At 51.1% G+C, this 19,354-nt stretch overlaps 1 protein-coding gene across 1 annotated transcript; it reads right to left on the bottom strand.

The window, feature by feature from the left end:
- Positions 1-2,106: 2,106 nt before the first annotated feature.
- On the bottom strand, positions 2,107-16,516 carry LOC124517707 (group 10 secretory phospholipase A2-like). The gene is made up of 4 exons (XM_047087143.1): positions 16,454-16,516; positions 13,276-13,426; positions 11,443-11,549; positions 2,107-2,269 (listed from the first exon to the last, which is right to left on the bottom strand). Exons 1-4 carry the CDS (start codon positions 16,506-16,508, stop codon positions 2,127-2,129), a joined length of 456 nt encoding a protein of 151 aa, XP_046943099.1. The 5' UTR covers positions 16,509-16,516; the 3' UTR covers positions 2,107-2,126.
- Positions 16,517-19,354: the final 2,838 nt, after the last annotated feature.

The raw sequence follows: 19,354 nt of genomic DNA, 5'->3' as shown, positions 1-19,354 counted from the left end.
AGAAACTATGCACAAAATCTGCATTGCCTGACCAACCTACTAGTCACGCTTAAATCCCCCAGCCTGCTGTGAACATGGAACCAGGGAGCCACCCCAAGGTGTCTTAAGTGAAAGGAGGGACAGTGTTTTTTACCTCCTGCGTTTGCTTGTCAGGCCCCAGGGCTGCCTGACTTTGCGTGTTTCACGGACAGCGACAGGTCTGGAGACACCGCACAGTATTTGACATCGCTGGTCTGGTGCCTGGCTGAGCCACCGTTCTCCTGTCCAGATGAGCACGTGGAGGCTGGCTGGCATTGGTGGAGCTGGGCCCAGGCCACGCTGCCGGTCCAGTGCCCCCACCTGCACCCTGTGGCCTCACGCTGTCCCCACCTGCTCCCCACATCCTGCTCCGAAGATGAGTGTGTAATAGCCACATATGCCCTGCGAAGGAGGAGGGGCAAAGACTGGCCTAGAGCAAGCAGACTGGGCCAGACTCCGGCTTCTTATTGCCAGAGCAGAGACAGGTACAGTCAGGGCAAGGGCCACCGGCCGCCTCCTCCCTCAGACCCGCTCGATCATAGCGGGTTGGGTACATCAGAAGGAGGCGTTGGTCAAAAACATTCAGACCCTTTAATGCAAACACTCCACTTCTGCAGATCTGCTGTCAGGGAGCAAGAATTCCTGATCCCATTCAGGGTCCTTCCAGGTCGAGTAAGAATCAGATTCATAGGAGACAGAGAATCAAATTTAACTTGGTACATACGGGGGAGCCACACGGGCATGGATATTCCAAAGACGGGCAAAACGAGGCCTTTATGTCCATTCTGAACTAAGGAGAAGGGGGTAGGGGTGTGGGACTTCAAAGGGAAGGCATGCCTTTCACAGGGCAAGAAGAGTTGATGTCTGGTAATGAGATGTTTGCCCTGCCATACAGATGGGCCATTCAGATAAAATTTATCTCTGGTAATAACCCTTATTCTAGGACAGACCCCAATTTAGATGCTTCGAGGTAGTTAAGGGAGGGGCAGGGGGTTCTTGTTGAGCCTACAGGGTCTCTGTTGCTTCAGCTTAAAATAATCTTCAGGCCAGAGTTTCCCGTGCTGGGGCCGCCTGCCCTCGGCTCCTACTCTGGGTTAAGGAACAATCAAAACATGGGTGGGGGGGTGTGGCAAAGATTCACAAGCATCCTCATCACATCAACAATCGATCAAAACTGGAAATATCACCAGTACCCCAAAGTCGGCAACCTATAAAACAGTAGGTAACCATTTAAAATGAAATTCTGGGGGTGCCTAGGTGACTCGAGTCGATTGAGCGTCCGACTTTGGCTCAGGTCATGATCTCACAGTTTGTGGGTCCGAGCTCTGCGTCGGGCTCTGTGCTGACAGCTTGGAGTCTGGAGCCTGCTTCGGATTCTCTCTCTCTCTCATAAATAAAACGTTTTTAAAAATGAAGTTATCAAAGGTTTTTTAATGACCTGGGGAAAAACTTAGAAAAATCCCATGTGATGGCCTCAACTGCATTTTTGAACATTACAGAAAACAATGACAGTAGCACACAGAAATGCCACAAGTGGTTTTTCTGGATCGTGGAAGTGATTTTTCTCCCCTCCTTTATATTTGTCTTTGTTTTCCTTTATCTTTGTAAACACTGACTATATACCACTTCTGTAATCAGGAAGTTCAACCATTAGGCAGAGAGGGATGGGAAAGAATATTCTTTCTTAAGCTCCTAACTCCTAGACTAGATCTTCCCAAGAGCGAGCACCTTGTTTAGGGCCTCGTCCGGAAACCCAGAGCCAGGCCAGGCACACGGTGGGTGTTCCTTCACGTTTGACCACCCGCCATCGGGAGCAGGTTAGAAGACCGAGTTCAGCCCTTTTCGTATAAAGGGCGAGCCTCAAAAATGGCACCAAACCCAATACAGCCACAAGCACGGTTGTGGTTTGTATAAAATAAGCATGGGACTTTTGACCTTCAACTGGAAACCACACAGGCTCCGGCCCAAGTTCCGGGAGAGAAAGCAAACAAGGGTTGCAGCCTTCACACTCAGCCTCCGTTCCCTCCTGCCAAGAACTGAAGGCAGCTGCTGATGAGTGAAAAAGAGTTTTATTTCCTCGTGCAAAAGAACATTCCACGTCAGGCTGGTCAGTCACACCTGGGCGAGTCTGTCTCACACAAGAAACGCGGGTACAGTAAGTACTTTAGGTTGTACTCAGTCTGGGCTAAGCAGTTAGCGATCTCCTGGTCGCACCTGCACAAGATTTCTTGGCATTCGTTCTCCGCGGGTCCTGGAAGAAGTGGGGAGACTGAGTTAGAGCAGGCGGTGGCAGAGACTCGAGAACAGGCACTAGGGAAGCCAACGACGCTGGAGGCGGGAAGCGTCATACGTCGCATCTATGCGACACGGGACAAGTCACCGCGTGATCTCCGTCATGGCAGCTTCCGGAGGGAAGTGGCGTCCAACCCATTTTACAGAAAAGGAAATCGAAGTGGCCAGGGAAGCGTTTTCAGATGCAAAGTTCAAAGTCCGTGCGACCTTTTGGCTTCTCTTCCGCATCAATATTACACCGCTTTGGGGAGCCTTGGGCGGCTCAGTCGGTGAAGCGTCCGACTCTTGATCTCGGCTCAGGCAGGTCATGATCTCACAGTTCGTGAGATCGACCTCACGTCGGGGTCCACACTGGGGTGTGCAGCCTGCTTGAGGCTCTCTCTGCCTCTCTGTGTCTCTCCCCCAAAACATTTTATATGAATATATATACTATATAGTACTATATATATAGTATATATAGTATATATATTTGCATACCCCTTCATCTGAGGATCCATTCTGATAAGCAGTAGGTAGGTGCCCGGGAACCATCTAGAGCTTTTTCTGGGGTACCTGCTCTGCTACTTCTTGGTTGTGTGATCTTGCCTAAGCTTTCGGAGCCAAATCCTCCTGGAAAACCAGGGGCATACCCACTTGGCAGGGCTCCCGGGAAGCCTGAGTGACAACTCCCACAGAAAGCACCCAGAAGGGCTTGGCACAGGACGTACACTCGGTCAACGTTGGCTCCACCCGCATATCTCTGCCTTCTTTCTCCACATCACTTCCACATGCTCCTTCTGGAGTGTCCATCTGTCCCCACCAGCCCAGGACCTGCCTGGCACAGAGGCAGCCACCCAAAGTCTCCTTCTACCTTGGTGACCCTCCCACTAGAGATTCCCGACCTGGGACTAGAATGATTTGGTGATCTTCAAGTGGTATCTTACTAATCTAGAAGGTATAATGCCTGAAACAGCTTTGGAAATCCCCCCCCCCAACCATGTCACCCGTGGCCTTTTAGTGCTAGCTTTTAGTTATTCACATAGATGTAAATATAAAACCCACCCGCCATTAAATCCTTCCAAATTTCCTTCCAGAGGCACCGTGAGGCACCAGCTTTGGAGTTAACCGGCTCAGCCGCGGATGTAGCAGCTCTGTGCCTTCAGACACATCATTTCACCCCTTCCAGATGTTTCCTCAGGCCAACGTGAGCATACTAATAATACCTACTTCTAAGGGCTTCTGGGAGAGTGAGAAAACACACAACAGGTCATTTTACCCAACGTGTAAAATACAGAGCATACAGCAGGCACTCAGTAAGCTGCAGCTGACCTCCTTAAGGATCCGTTCTTAAAGTGTTCCTTGGAGGGGAGCCTGGGGGCTCAGCCGTTTGAGCATCCAACCTAGGGCTCAGTCGCCATCTCTCAGTTCATGAGTTCAAGCCCCACATGAGCTCCCTGCTGTCAGCGCAGAGCCTGCTTTGTTTGGATCCTCTGTCCTCCTCTCTCTGCCCCACCCTAACTTGTGCTCTCTCTCTCTCTGAAGCAAATAATTAAATAAAAAAACATTAGGAGCGCCTGGGTGGCTCAGTCGGTTAAGCGTTCAACTTCAGCTCAGATCATGATCTCGCAGTTCATGAGTGTGAGCCCTCGTCGGGTTCTGTGCTGACAGCTCAGAGCCTGGAGCCTGCTTCGGATTCTGTGTCTCCCTCTCTCTCTGCCCCTTCCCTGTTCATGCTGTCTCTCTCTCAATCAAAAATAAAATAAACATTTTTTTAAAAAACATTAAAAAAAAAAAAAGAACTTCCTTCCTTTAAGAAAAAAATTAAAGTAAAATGTTCCTCGGAGACCATCGCAAGGTGAAGCATGAGAGCCAGAAGGCTTGGCTGCACCAGGAGGGAGGGACAGGATGACAGGAGGCAGAAGGCAGGCACTCTCTGGAAATCATCTTCCCAGGCCCTGCTGTGAGAACTTGATTAAAGGTATTTATCTGCACAACTGCACCCAGGGTCTAAAAGAGTATCCCTGGGGCGCTTGGGTGGCTCAGTCGGTTGAATGTCCAACTCTTGGTTTTGGCTAGGGTCATGATGCCAGGGTCACAGGATTGAGCCCTGCATCTGGCTTCACACTGAGGGTGGAACCTGCTAGGGATTCTCTCTCTCTCTTCCTCCCTGTCGTCTCTCTCTCTGCCTCTGCCCCTCTCCCCTGCTTGCACTCTCTCATAAACAAACAAACAAACAATACAATTTAAAAAGAAAAGAGTGTCCCCCACCTGCTCTGCTGCATTTTTTATTGAGGCAATATTCCCATAACAATATTTACCATTTTCCAGTGCACAAGTCAGTGGAATTTAGTTCATTCACAACATCGCGCAGTCATCACTTCTATCTAGATCCGAAACATTTCTATCACTTCCAGAAGAAACCCCATTTAGAAGTCACTCCCATTTAGAAGTCACTCCCCATGATCCCTTGCCTGAGTCCCAGCAGTCTGTCCTGCCAACCACGAATCTGCTTTCTGTCTCTATCCCTATCCTGGACCTTTCACATAAGTGGAATCACACATTAGGTGACCTTTTGCGTCTGGCTCCTTTCTCGTAGCATGACTTTTTCGAGGTTCATCCACCTCGTAGCAGGTATGATACTTCTCCTGCCTTAACTTTCCAACACAGCACTTACAATAGCAATTAGCACAGACACGATTTCCCTCTCCTCCTCTTAGACTATAGCTTCCTGCTTCTCCTTCCCGCTCAAAGCCTAGCATGAAGCCGGGCACAGAGCAGATTCTTACCATCTGTTGGGAGAACAATAGCAAAGCCATACGCCGTTTCCAATTCTCATCCAAGCCCAGCACCTAAATTTTATTATCCTCATTTTACAGCTGAGGAAAGAGGAGCTCAAAGGGATTCAGTAACTTGTCCAAAGTCACAGCACTAAGCAGAGGGGGGACCCGGATTCCAGCCCAGGATCGGCTGACCCCATGCCTGTACCTGCCTAATGCTATCACCCTTTTCCCTGAGCAAGAAAGTTCCTCTCAAAAGCAAGACTTGGCCTCACTGCTCCATGGCCTTAGGAAAGCAACAGCATCAGGTTATCCAAGAATAATAAAAACTTGGGAGTGCCCATGTGGCTCAGCCAGTTAAGCGTCTGACTCTTGATTTCAGCTCAAGTCATAATTTCACGGTTCGGGGGAGCAAGCCCCGCACCAGGCTCTGCACTGACAGCACAAAGCCTGCTTGGGATTCTGTCTCTCCATCTCTCTCTCTGCACCCCCCTCCCCCCCCCCCCGCCCATGCTGTCTCTCTCTCTCCCTCAAAATAAATAAACATGTTTTAAAAACAGGAATAACAAAAACTTAAAAGGAAAAGCAGCCCCCAAGGATTAAGTTTAAAATAAAGGCCTGCCAGTAAATATTATTACAGGCTTAAAAAAATGTTAATATACTGAAGCCAGGCCCATAAATGGAAAATGGGCAACACCTGTAATTAGGTAAACAGCTATGTTCGGAATATCTCCAAACAGAATAAGAGAATATTTTTAGCCCCCCTAAAATGCAGAACAGATATTTTGGTTCTTTTCGTTTGGTTCAGGGAGGACAGGTCTGTAAACAGCCATGGGCTTCACCAGCAGACACACCAATAAATATTTTATAGACACCACTTTCATAGGATTAGGGGCAAGGGAAACATGCAGGTCGGAGAGAGAAGGCAGAGATCTTTAACAGCTTTCCCAGGCAAGCCCGATTTCACCTCCTCTCTCTGCTCACAATGGGAGGGGGACAGGGGATGTGCCTGGGAGTAGACACGTGACCACCACATTAGGTGAGACACTTCTTTCCCTGACCTTCATTCAGCTTCCCCAACTCTAAGTAAGAGGATTGAAGGAGAGGATGTCTGAGGCACTCTCGGCTCCTAAAAACTGATACCATGTCTCCATACTAATTCAGCTTTGCTCTGTGCCAAATGCTGATTCATGCTAGGGAGATACAGCTGGGAGCCCATGAATATCTAAGACCAGCCCTTCGGGTAACCGCTCTGACGGTTTCCTCCCTGCAGCACAGAAGCTGCGGGCTTAATGGAGAGTCATGCCAGAGCCTCTGTTTTCTCTGGTGGAGGTGGCAGGGGTCAGAGAGAGGTTCAGATCAGGAGGACAGCTGGAGAAGGGAGGAGAGAGAATAACAACCCCCATCGGATCTGTTTCTCATGTTATAAGCCCCTTTTTCATCTGTACAACACCCATCTTCCAGGTAAGGGAATGGAAGTTCAGGGAGGTATCCATCTAGGGCCACGTGATTTTCAACAAGGGTCCCAAGACTCTTTAATGGAGAAAGATGAATCTCTTCAACAAATGGTGCCAGGACAACTGGATGCCCACAGGCAAAAGGATGACGTTGGACCCCTACCTCACACCATATACAAACATGAACTCAAAGTGGATCGATGACCTAGATGTAAGAGTTCAAATTATAAAACTATCAGAAGAAAAGAGGGGTAAGTCTTCATGACGTAGGATCTGGCAGTGGATTCTTAGGACACCAAAAGCCTGATGAACCAAAGACAAAATAGATAAACTGGACTTGACCAAAATTAAAACTTTTGTGCATTCAAGATGTTATTGATAAAATGCAAAGAGAACCTACAACCTGGGAGAAAACATTTGCAAATCACGTATCTGATAAGAATCCAGGACCAACAATATATAAAAAACTCCTATAACTCAACAATAAAAACAACACAATTAAAAATGAGCAAAGGGGATGGGGCACCTGGGTGGCTCAGTCCATTACATGTCCGACTCTTAGTTTTGGCTCAGCTCATGATCTCATGGTTCGTGAGTTCAACCCCCACATTAGGCTCCGTGCTGACAGTGCGGAGCCTGCTTAGGATTCTCTCTCTCTCCTACTCTCTCTGCCCCTCCCCTGCTCTCTCTCTCTCTCAAAATAAATAAACTTAAAAAAAATTTTTTTAAGGCACCTAACTCTTGATTTCAACTCAGGTCGTGATCTCAAAGTTTGTGAGTTTGAGCCCCGAGTTGGGCCCTGTGCTGACGAGCATGGAGCCTCCTTGGGATTCTCTCTCTCTCTGTCTCTCTCTCTACATCCCTCTCTCTCTAAAAGTAAATAAACAAACTTAAAAAAAAATCTTTTAAATAAAGCACACATTAAAAAAAAATGAGCTAAGGGGAGCCTGGTGGCTCAGTTGGTACAGCACGCAATTCTCCATCTTGGGGGTTGCGAGTTCAAGCCACATGTTGGGTGTAGAGATTACTTAAAAGGAGAAACTTTAAGAATGAATGAATGAATCAATGAATGAATGGATAAAATGAGCAAAAGACTTGAATAGACATTTCTCCAAAGAAAATATAAAAACGGCCAAACAAGCACATGAAAAGACGCTCAACAGCACTAGCCATTAGGGAAATGCACACCAGAATCACTGAGGCACACACATCACCCCCACTACAAACAAACAAAACACCATGAAAATAACAAGCGTTGAGAACGCGGTGGAAAAACTGGACCCCTCAGACACGGCTGAGTGAGAATGTGATGTGGTGTGGCTGCTGTAGAAAAGTTGAGTGGCTCCTCGAAAAGTAAAACAGAGAATTACCAGATGACCCAGTTAATCCCCCTGGCAGTGATGTACCCCAAAGAAATAAAAGCAGGCACTGAAACAAATACTTGTTCACGAATGTTCGGAGTAGCACTATTCCCAGTACTCAGAAGGTGTGAAGAACCCAATGTCCACCAACAGATGAATGGATAAACAGAATGTGGTTGATCCCTACAAACAGAGTGTTACTCATCCGTCAAAAGGAAGGAGTTTTAGCTGCCTGCTACAACATGGGTGAACCTAGGGGCACCTGGGTGGCTCAGTCGGTTAAGCGGCCAACTTTGGCTCAGGTCATGATCTCACGGTTTGTGGGTTCGAGCCCTTCGTCGGACTCTGTGCTGACAGCTCTGAGCCTGGAGCCTGCTTGGGATTCTGGGTCTCCCACTCTCTCTGCCTCTCCCCTGCTCATGCTGTCTCTTTCTCTGTCTCTCTCAAAAATAAATAGACATTAAAAAAATTTTTTTAAATAAAATAAAATGGATTCCACTTTTTAACTGAAAGGAAGCTGTAAATTGAAAATATCATCCATCCATCAGAAGGTAATCTTAAAAATAAATGCCCCAGTTCTTTTCTTACTGCTTTGTTTAAAAAACAAACAAACATGGGGCGCCTGGGTGGCGCAGTCGGTTGGGCGTCCGACTTCAGCCAGGTCACGATCTCGCGGTCCGTGAGTTCGAGCCCCGCGTCGGGCTCTGGGCTGATGGCTCAGAGCCTGGAGCCTGTTTCTGATTCTGTGTCTCCCTCTCTCTCTGCCCCTCCCCAATTCATGCTCTGTCTCTCTCTGTCCCAAAAATAAATAAAAACGTTGAAAAAAAAATATAAAAAACAAACAAACAAACAAACAAAAAAAAACAGTAAGATTGCCCTGAGGGACACTTAACATTTTTAACTGCTGTTTTATTGTTCTTTTAATTTCAGAAGTGGCTGGGCCTATAAAATGTACAGTAAGGTTAGGATAGATTCTGTTACAATTATCCTCATTAAATGCATGCCGCTTGAGGTAAAGATAAGTAGATAAATGGATGGGTAGATAGGAAGAATTTTTTTTCAAGCCAGAATTAAATTGATGAACTGGTGTTCTTGGATATAAGCCAGAAGCCTGTTCTGTTAAAAAAAAAAAAAAAAGTAGGACACCTGGGTGGCTCAGTGATTAAGCATCCGACTCTTGATTTCAGCTCAGGTCATGATCTCATGGTCCGTAGGTTTGAGTCCCACGTTAGGCTTTGCACTGGCAGCACGAGCCTGCTTGGGATTTTTCTCTTTCTCTCTCTCTCTCTCAAAATAAATAAATAAACATTTAAAAAAAAAAAAAAGTCAGCAAATATTCCAGGGATGTGAAAGCTAAAGTAGCAATGAACTGAGAACTTCTCCTCCACAAAGTTAGAAAAATCAAGAGAATTGAAAGAGGGGGCACTTGGGTGGCTCAGTCAGTGAAGCATCCAACTCTTGATTTTAGCCTAGGTCCTGATCTCAGGATAATGAGTTCAAGCCCCACTTTGGGCTCCATGCCGGGTGTGAAGCCTACTTTATTAATAAAAAAAAAATTTTTTTAATGTGTATTTATTTTTTTTTTGAGAGAGAGAGAGAAAAAGCACAGGCAGGGGAGGGGCAGAGAGAGAGAGGGAGACACAAAATCCGAAGCAGGCTCCAGGCTCCGCTGTCAGCACAGAGCCCGAGGCGGGGCTCGAACCCACAAACCGTGAGATGATGACCTGAGCCGAAGTAGGACGCTCAACCAACTGAGCCACCCAGGCACCCCTGATTTTTTAAATACTGGCTCAAACTGTTCCAAACATTGTGCAGGTGAGGCAAGATGTTTGCAGGATAAACGTAGCCCACGGGACACCAAACTGCGATACCGTTATCCCTATTTTGAGAGGGGAGCCCACAGTGTTCCAGAGAGAGGAAAGGGTTTTCCCAGGGTCCCCAAATGGTGAGTGGTAGATGTCTGTAGAACACAGACTTGTTTCGCCGGTTCAGCCTTAGGGAGGAAGGGCCAGTGACATGAGCACTCACACTACAAAGTCAGTCGAAGTTCTACTCCCCGCCCCACCCCCACCCTCGTTTCACAAGGAAAGAACCCATAGCCTCTGGTCCTCCTAGCACAGGACATTTGAGGCCAGAGTCTCAGAGCTATGGCATAGGGGGGTCATCAAACCACACCAAGGTGGAGCTCGCCTGCATCTTGAGACTCACCCACTGGGGCTGGGAGGTGAGGAAAGGGAGGCGTGGGCCCCTCTCACTAAGCTCTTTGCTTTCATTTGCTTTTGCTTCCTAACATTTTGTTGTAGAAAATCTCAAACCCAGAAAAAAAGCTGAAAGAACTGTTCAGAGAACATCTGCATACCTACCTCGTAGAGGCTACCATTGACATTTTGTTTCACCTGTTACCCCTCCGTCTGTCCACCCACCCCTCTGTCTGTCCACCTTTTTATTGTGTTTTGTTTCAATGCCGGTCAGGGTAATTTGCAGCGATCAGGCACTTTACCCTTCAACGGTTCAGGCTGTGTATGCCTTTCCTTTTCTTTTTTCTTTCAAAGAGCATTTTTTTTTTAAATGTTTATTTGTGTGAGAGAGAGAGAGAGTACATGCAGGGGAGGGGCAGAGAGAGAGGGAGACAGAGGATCCGAAGCAGGCTCCGTGCTCTCAGTGCAAAGCCCTACGCGGGCTTGAACCCACAAACTGCGCAATCATGACCTGAGCCCAAGACGGACGCTCAACCGACTGAGCCACCCAGGTACCCCTATTCCTTTTCTTTTTAAGCTGTGATTCACCAGTAATTCATGAAGACATTCTCTTTGGGGGGGAGGGAGGAAGGAAACTACAGGAATGTGAAACTGCCTTCTGCCACCGCCGCCCCCAGCCTATCCCGTCATGCAGTGTATCTTTACATACCTTTTTCTGAGCTCTGCAAGTGTCTACACGTAGCCACGGAAAGCAAGTAGGCTACTAGTTTGCAAGCTGCTGCTGCTTTTTTTTTTTTTTTTTAACAGAAATGGTGCTTTCCTGGACATATCATTCTGTGGTTTGTTCCTCCGCTCGCTACAGTCGTCTCCCGCAGTAAGAATACCTCATGGGTTTCTTTACCCAGGCCCCATCGGATGGGCATGGAGGCTGGAGGTACCTAGTGATATCTCTTTTAGCTTTGGTCCAGACAACAAAGAAATAGGTTTCTTTGTTTGCATTTTTTTTTTTGGTACGTTTATTTATTTTTGATAGAGACAGAGCACGAGTGGGGGACGGGCAGAGAGAGAAGGAGACCCAGAATCCGAAGCAGGCCCTGGGCTCCGAGCGGTCAGCCCAGAGCCCCACGCGGGGCTCGAACTCACCAACCGCGAGATCATGCGCTAGGCAGAAGCTGTACATTTAACCGACTGAGCCACCCGCGTGCCCCTCTTTGTTTTTGTCAGCGCTCCGTGTTGAAGATCGCTTGTAGTAAATCCCCCCAGGGGGTGGTGTCGACCGTCGGAAGCTGGGGTGAGCTATTGCAGCCGGGACGCCCGGGGCCACTCGCGGAAGCGGGTGCGGGTGGCGCTGGGGACTCACCACACACGATGCTCTGATTGACGCACTGCCACGAGTACCGCTCCATCTTAGGGCTGCATCCGGCCTGCTCGGCACGCGTGTAGCAGCAGTCGTGCCGATGACAGCACCTGTGGGTGGCAGACGGGCAGGCCAGCAGGTGGGTAGAGGCGGGGATGCCCTCTCGGCCATCCTCCCGGGTAAGCGAAGTCTCTCAGGGGGTCAGCATCTTCTGGGCCGAGCTTTGTCCCCGAGAATCCCCCCCCCCCCGGGAAACGATTCTGCTGACCCCAGTGTGGGGCGCCCTGGCACGGTCCCCTGGCCCCTGCCTGTCTCACTCTGTGTCTCTGAGCTCCAGCCACACCCGCTGCCTCTCGGTGCTGGGAGTGAGCCAAGCCCCGCGTGCCTCCTGACTTTGCACGTGACCTGCCCTCTGCCTGGGGCAGCTTCCCGCCCATCCTTCCTCCCTCAGGTCTCAGCCCAAGAACTGCTCCCATCCCAGGATGTCATCCAGCCCCTGGCCTCCCCAGTCTATAACAGCGCCCTGGTTACACCCTCTCATAAAACTAGGTCCTTCCCTTCAGGGCAGGTTTACAATGAGACCCTCACTTTCTGGAGAAGACTGATCAGCTTCTGTCCTCCTCAATGGCCAGAGCCCCAGAGCTCTATGGGGACAAGACCATTTCTGCTCCATTCTGCACAGTGTCCCCCGTGTCCAGCCATGGCCTGCTGCATAAGAGGATCTCAGTGATAATAATAATAACTGGCTGTTGTGAAATTCTGAGAAACATCCACAAATGTCCCTAACCCTGTCCTTCCTTCCTTCATTCACTGGTATTGTCTCCCTCCAGCCGCCAGTGGAGTCGCTCTGTGGAGCCCTCGGTGGGGTCCTGCAGGGAGAGGTCGGCCAGATTCCGCTCCGCCCTCAAGGAGCCCCCAGGCTGGTGGGGGAGAAACAAGCCACCAGACCCCACGTGCTTGGTGAGAAGTGCTGGAAAGTGGGGGGAAAGGGATGGGGATTCTGGGAGCCAGAGGCCAGAATGGGTATGCGAGGCCCAGCCAGCCTTCGGGGAAGTCTTCCCAAAGGGGGCAGTGCCTGGGCTGCACTTGGAGGGCTTGGAGAAAGCAGACAACCGCGCACGGGAGGGCAGGGCCGGCAGCAGGAGCCGCGGAAGGGCAGGGAGGAGCCAAAAGCTGTCCTTGACAATCAAATCCTCTAAGCCAGGGAAGAGACGGTCAAATTCTGCCCTCTGCCACCTACTAGCTGTGTGGAAATGGACGGGTGGCTGTGCCTCCCTGAGCCTCCGGGGACGGCCCGCCTGCCCGCCTCCAAGGATGACCAGGATAAATGAAAGCCAGTCTGGAAAGATCTAAACCCACAGCCTTGCACAGAACAGGCACTTCTCACATGGTAGCAGAGCGCAGTGATTAGGGGCACAAATCCAGCCACACTGCCTGGGTTCAGATCCCAGCCCCCACCCCTCGCCCTCTATGTGGCCCCAGACAAGTTACTTCATCTCTCCTGCCTCAGTGTCCTCATCTCTGAAATGGGTTGTTGTGAGGATGAGAGGGGTTCTCAGGACAGATCCTGGTGCATAATAAGTCGGATCAACTTTATGGGTTTTTTTTTTTCAACCAAAGTAATCAGCCCACAGCCAGGCTGGGGGGCAGCCGACACCAAGGTGTGCCCTCATTGGCCATGTTACCCAGGAGGCCCTGAGCCTCCTGCAAGGCTGTACCATGTGCTGGAATCTTCTTAGTCCAAACAGCAACCTCAGTTGTGGGTATTTCCTTATAGGCCTTAACTACCCCAGGGAGTGGGGGACCTTCTAAGCCCAGGCTGGAGCGTGCACTCACCAGTCGATGGCATCCCGGGGCTGGCCATGGCCACCCAGGCCACAGTAGCAGCCGTAGCTTACGTAGGACAGGGGGTTGCGGGTGCCAACACAATTCATGGTCCCTGCCAATTCTAGAAGCCCACGCCGGTGCACATGTGACCTCCAGGAAGCTAGGGGGAAACAAAGGTCAGAAGTTGCAAGGCAGGGCTTGAGTAAGGGCACTAGTCCAAGAAGGGCTTGGATGACTGGGTTCGAATCCTGCCTCTCCTCCTTCCTAGCTGTGTGACCTTGGCCAATGTACTCAAACTCTCTGTGCCTTGGTTTTCTCATTTATAAAACAGGGAGACAAGGAGACCTCGCTTCATAGAATGAGATGACATCACACATGTAAAACACGTGGCAAATGACAAGCTCTGTTATTACTATCTTCAAGGCAGCCATGAAAGAGAAAACAAGTTCCAGAGCCACCGTATCTGAAAGAGCACACCACTGGGCCTTTGCACAGGCTGGCCCCTCTTCCTGGAATGTCCTGATTTCCAATCTCCCGCCCTAGTCAACTCCAGATGAAGTCAGATCGCAAGTCCCACATCAGATATCTGCCCAGTTGCCTGTGCGGGCACTGGGCACCAGAGATGAACTCAACAGGGTCCCTGCCACCAAGGAGGGCTCCTCTGCAGGTGCTTTGCTGTCCCTGGGTCTCCCCTGCCCTCCCTCCCCCACCAGTCCCCTCCAGAGTCTGGCTCTGGGCCCTCTGCATCTCCTTATTTCCACTGCCCAGGCGTGGCTTGCTCCCACACTGGAAGGCCCTGCAGCCTGTGCCCAGCCATTCTCTGGATCCCCATGCAGCTGTGACACGCAGCCCTGCATTTCACAAATGAGGAACAGGAGAGCCGCGTAGGAAGGACGACCCCCACAGTCAACAGGAACCTGATCTGACCCGGGGGCTCCAGCCCAGGCTTATGACCTCCACACCTTCTTCTTCACCAATAACAGCAAGGGAAGGAGGCCAGGCAGGGTGACAGAGTCGAGGGGCATCAATGGGGCCACGGCTTGGGGCCAGGGGCCCCCAAACCCGCTGTGACCTGGGCATCCGTGAATCGCAAAGCACCTCCTCCTTCTGGTGAAGCAACGAGTCTGCTCTCTGGCGTTTGGTCAAAACCAATCCCTTAAACCTCACCTCCCATCGAGCACTGTGCTCCCCAATTTACAGGCATCTCCTGTTGTCAACAGCACAGCGGCCTTGTCTTGTGGGCAGCCATTACAGATTTACATTTACAGATTGGGAGACTGAGGGTAGGAGATTCCCAGGGCTGGCAAGGCCCAGGGCAGTAACCCCCGCCGGGTTGTGCCTGACTCCTGGGCGTCTGCTCTCCACCGCTCAGGGACTGAGGGTCCAGAGAGGGTCTGTGCATTCCACCTGCCCATAACATCTCAACTCTTCATCTGAAACAAGTTTTCATCACCCTGACTTTTTTTTTTAATGTTTATTTATTTAGAGAGAGATAGAGACAGCACTAGCAGGGGAGAGGCAGAGAAAGAGGGAGAGAGAGGATCCCAAGCAGGCTCTGCACTGTTGGCACAAAGCCCGATGCAGGGCTCGAACTCACAAACTGTGAGATCATGACCTGAGCCGAAACCAAGAGTCGGACGCCTAACTGACTGAGCCACCCAGGTGCCCCACCCTGACTTTTTGTGAAGAGTCCCGGCCAAAATTAAACCCACTGTTGTTTTTTCTCAGTGGAAAAAAAAAAATTACCACATTTATTGGGGCAGGAGGAGAGTGATGAGTTAAACAGAAAAGGTAGAAACGAGTTTAGTTCAAAATTTCGCCTTCCTCTCTGGGTGATCAGTGCTTGCTCTTGTCGAACTGGCCAGGTGCTGCTCCCAGCTGCCCACACCTCTGCCTGTGGCTCCCCCCACCCTCCAGATAAAGCTCGGGGCCACACCACGACCCAGAGGTCCTGCAGGAGCGGTCCTGTCTCACCGCCCCCACATGGACCACGCTCACCAGTACCCTCTCCTCCAGTCAAACTTCCTATCACATACACCCCCTCGCTGCAAATGCCCTCACCCCATGCTCACCCAGCTCACCTGTCACCTCCTTCTATAATCTGCCTGGTCCCCAGGTGACCACAGGGGTCCTCACCACGCTGGGCTGCTGTCTGCCTATGGGAGTGGCCCTTCTGGACTGGGAGCTCTTTGAGGGCGGATCTCTGCTGTAGACAGGTCCAGATGATCTTGCTGGCACGAAGTGGGCTTCCAGAAAAAGTCCCCTGATCCCTGGATCCAGCAAGCCCCTTGGAACACTCCCAGTCCCAGCATATCTAACAGGGCCCCAGTCCTAACCCCACACCCAAAAGTGCTCCCTAGAGGTCCTCCGCCCTGACCTGACCACACTCTGGCATCTCAGGGTCCTGGGCACAGCCCTACACAGAACCAAGACATGGGGAAGACGCCCAGCACTGGGTTTGGAACCAAGGAAAACACTCCCTCCATGCCAACTTAGGTGAGGCAGGTCATTCTGGGGTCTGTTTGCTCTGTCTGCCCACGACAGCACCAAGGTTATCCAGGCGTCCTGTGGGCCTGAGAGAGAGAGACACAGAGAGAGAGAGAGTGTGTGTGTGTGTGTCTATGTGGGGCTGTCTGGTATGTGTGAGTGTGTGTGTGTGTGTGTGTGTGTGTGTGTGTGTGTGTGTGTTCCCTCCGAGGTATCTTTGCCTGTGTCTGCATGTGTGAGGCTGAAGGTGTCCTGTGCCCGCCTGTCTCCCTGCTTGTGGCGCGTCTGTGTATTTTCCTGTGAGTGGCTGTGTCTGTGCACCCCAGAAATAGTCAGCTGCCGAGGAGACCTCCCCAAGGGTGATGGCCAGGGGCAGGTGAGAAAGCCACCTTGTGTACTTCCCCTGCTCCTCCCAGGCGTCCCCCAGGGAGTCCTACCTCAGGGACAGGTGGAGTGAAGGATCGGTTCACAGACCCCAGGCCGGGGGACTGGGGGGCGCCCCTGGGGCAGGGCTTGGGGGGAGAGGGGGGACAGAGTTCCTGGAAACTTGCTAAGGAAAGCAGCAGTGGGGCCAGGAAGGAGCGCTGGGGGCTGTAGGGCTCCGGGGACGCTGGAGAGGCTGATGGGTCGGAGGGTTTGCAGAGGGACGGGGCGGCGGGGCTCCCGGGTCCTCCGGGGCCCCCCCTCCTCACTCACTCACCCGCGCCGAGCCCGAGTCCGGGTCCCAGCACCAGCAGCAGCAGCAGCGGCAGCATTACGCGCGGGCTCAGAGGCGGCGGACTGAGGGACGGCTGCAGGTGCGGGCCGCTCAGGCGGCGGGACTAGCCCCGGGGCCGGGCGCACCCGCTCCCGGACGCCCCGCCTGGCCCCGCCCCCGGCCTCAGCCGGCCCCCACCTCCCCCCCCCCCCGCCCGGGGCCCCCGGCACGCGGGCGGGCGGGGCTGGCGCTCCAGGACCTCCGCAGCTGGGCCCCCAGGTGGGCAGTGGGCGCGCCGGGCCGGAGGGAGAATCTGGCCCTGGGGTCTCGGACGGGGAACTGGGGAGAATTACGGAGAGAGGGCACGGGTCGGGTCCAGGAGCAAACGTGCAACAGAGGTGCTCTGCTCACGGTGGTCACCTGCAGCCCCCCCCACCCCCCCGGCGCTCACCTGGGCGCCCCAAAGGAGCACAAGTCTTGGGCGGGGTGGGCGGAACCGCACTGATGATCTTAAACAGTTTAAATGCGGGAAACGTGACTCGGAATCAACCCTCCGCGACCCTCCCCCGCCCCCACCCTAGGTTCCTAGACGGAGCTGGAGTCGTGGGGGAGGGGGACGAGGCTGCAGGCGGGTCTGAGCAAAACCCACACCGCGGTCCCTTCTCGCCTCGGGCTTCCCATCCGCTCGGGGGCAAAGAAGGGCCGCTAGGGGCGACGACGTGAGGCCTGGGAAGGTCGACCACAGCAGCAGGTGCTCGGTCCTGGAGACAGATGACAATCGCGACGCTCACACTCGTTGGTTCTCCTTCGTCTCTGGTGCTAGCCCTACCCAAATTAGTCAGCAATTTCTGTTGATTTTGAGTCATAACTACTTCTGCCAGCGGAACCCCCCACCTTCCCCACCTGCAGCAGCCGAGCTCTGGTGAAGGTAATAGTAACAAAGGTGACGATGGCTCATCAGCTGTCGTGTGACGATGGCTCATCAGCTGTCGTGTGCTAAGGGCAGCCGGCACCAGATCTTATCACAACCTCAGACCCCCAGTGTCCCCATTTCACAGACAGACACTGAGGATCAGAGAAGCGAAGAACCAAGAATTAGGAGGGTCCAGATTCAAATTCCTTTTGGCCTGGTGCTCAGTCACCGTCTGCTTCCTTCTATGAAAGCCTGAGACATCAGGCCGTGCAGCTGCCCCACTCTGCGTTCGCTGTCCCCCCACTGCAGTGAGCCCCACTCTGCGTTCACTGTCCCCCCCCAATGGAGTGAGCCCCTCAAGGCAAGGCCTGGGCCTCTCTTGAACACCCAGAAGGGGCCTGCCTGACACAGAAAAAGTGTTCTATGCAGGCTTGCCCACTCAGGGAGTATGGGTGTCAGACTTTCCAAAACATGGGGTAAAAAAACATTTTCTTCTCAGGGTCTCCCACGAGCAATGGGAGATTAAGTCACGCATGTAAACCCAGGAGAAATGTTTTCGCTTTCAAGGAATTTCCCAGTCAATATAAACAGAGGAAAAGCCAACTTGCCACAATAGGTCCATTATAATTAAGAAGTCAGGAAAACCTGTTCTCAGCATCAGACCTTGTGTACCCAACCTTGACCACTTTAACTGGTTAGTTAGCCTCCATCATCTGCAAGGCTCGTTTGCACAGAATAATCGGTTCACAATTATGTCAAAAAATGGAGGCATCGGGTCCATCCCCAAAGATACTGAAGTCACGCTCTTCTCCATTAACACATTAAAAATAACCAAAATTATAAATCTTGTGCAGAGGCGCCTCAGCTGAATGTGCTAAGAGATGAGTGGATATCGCAGAATGGAATGCAGTCAGAAACGGGCTCACTTCCCAAGGGGGAGTTATATGGACCAATGAGATGTGCCCTGGTGTAGGTCTGAGTCTAAACACGCCTTCAGGTTTCATCCGGGTCCATTGATAAAAGGTTCTACCAATGTTTGCTAAGTGAAATGATTTCTTCTTCTGTCTGACAGAAGTGGGTATCTTCTACGACCTCTACACTTAACATAACTCTCTACACTTAAAGGGGAGCTTGTGGATCTGTGTGCTTTCTCCAGCCCATGAGACCCCGGAAAACAGAACAGTGAATTCTCAGACTCCCACATCCTCTGACCCAGCTATTTCTAGGGGCTAGCTCTAAGAAAATCAAACGCTCTAAACAAGATTTAGGCACCAAATTGGTCATGACCAGAGAGCAAAAACCTAGAAACAACGTAAGTTTCCAACAATAAGATAGTAGTAACTTCATGGGATTTTCATCTGCCAGAATACACATCCATTCTAATTAGTAGAGGATGTTTTTGAAGAACATTTAGTGGCCATTTAAGAATACTTTAATTTTTTAAATGTTTGTTTATTTTTGAGAGGGGGGTAGGGGCTGAGAGGGAGGCACCGAATCCGAAGCAGGCTCCAGGCTCTGAGCTGTCAGTACAGAGCCTGACGCGGGGCTCGAACCCATGAACCGTGAGATCGTGACCTGAGCTGAAGTCGGACACTTAACCAACCAAGCTACCCAGGTGCCCTTAAAAATACTTTAGAAAGGTATTTTTTGGCTCAGATCATGATCCCAGAGTCATGGGATTGAGCTCCAAGTTGGGCTCTGCTGAGTGTGGAGCCTGTTTAAGATTTTCTCTTTCTCTCCCTCTGCCCCTCTCCTGCACTCACATGCTCTCTCTCTCTCTAAAAAAAAAAAAAAAAAAAAAAAAAGACAAAAAAAACTTCAACAAGCAGAAAGTTACAGTATAATCCTACCTTTATAATTATAGACTATACAACTGAGACAGAGCCATGTATAAGCATGCCTTTATGCACATACCCAGTGCACATAGATCCATGGGCTCTCTGGAAGAAGAAGGAAAAGAAAGATAGGAAAAAGGAATGAAAGGTATCAAA

This window comes from Lynx rufus, unplaced genomic scaffold (genome assembly GCF_022079265.1).
Source record: "Lynx rufus isolate CCGP_SWC_20201006 ecotype Redwood Valley unplaced genomic scaffold, mLynRuf1.p SCAF_23, whole genome shotgun sequence".
In the NCBI taxonomy this organism is placed as follows: domain Eukaryota; kingdom Metazoa; phylum Chordata; class Mammalia; order Carnivora; family Felidae; genus Lynx; species Lynx rufus.
Note: the sequence above shows the minus strand (reverse complement) of the source record. Positions and strands in the feature narration are given on the sequence as shown.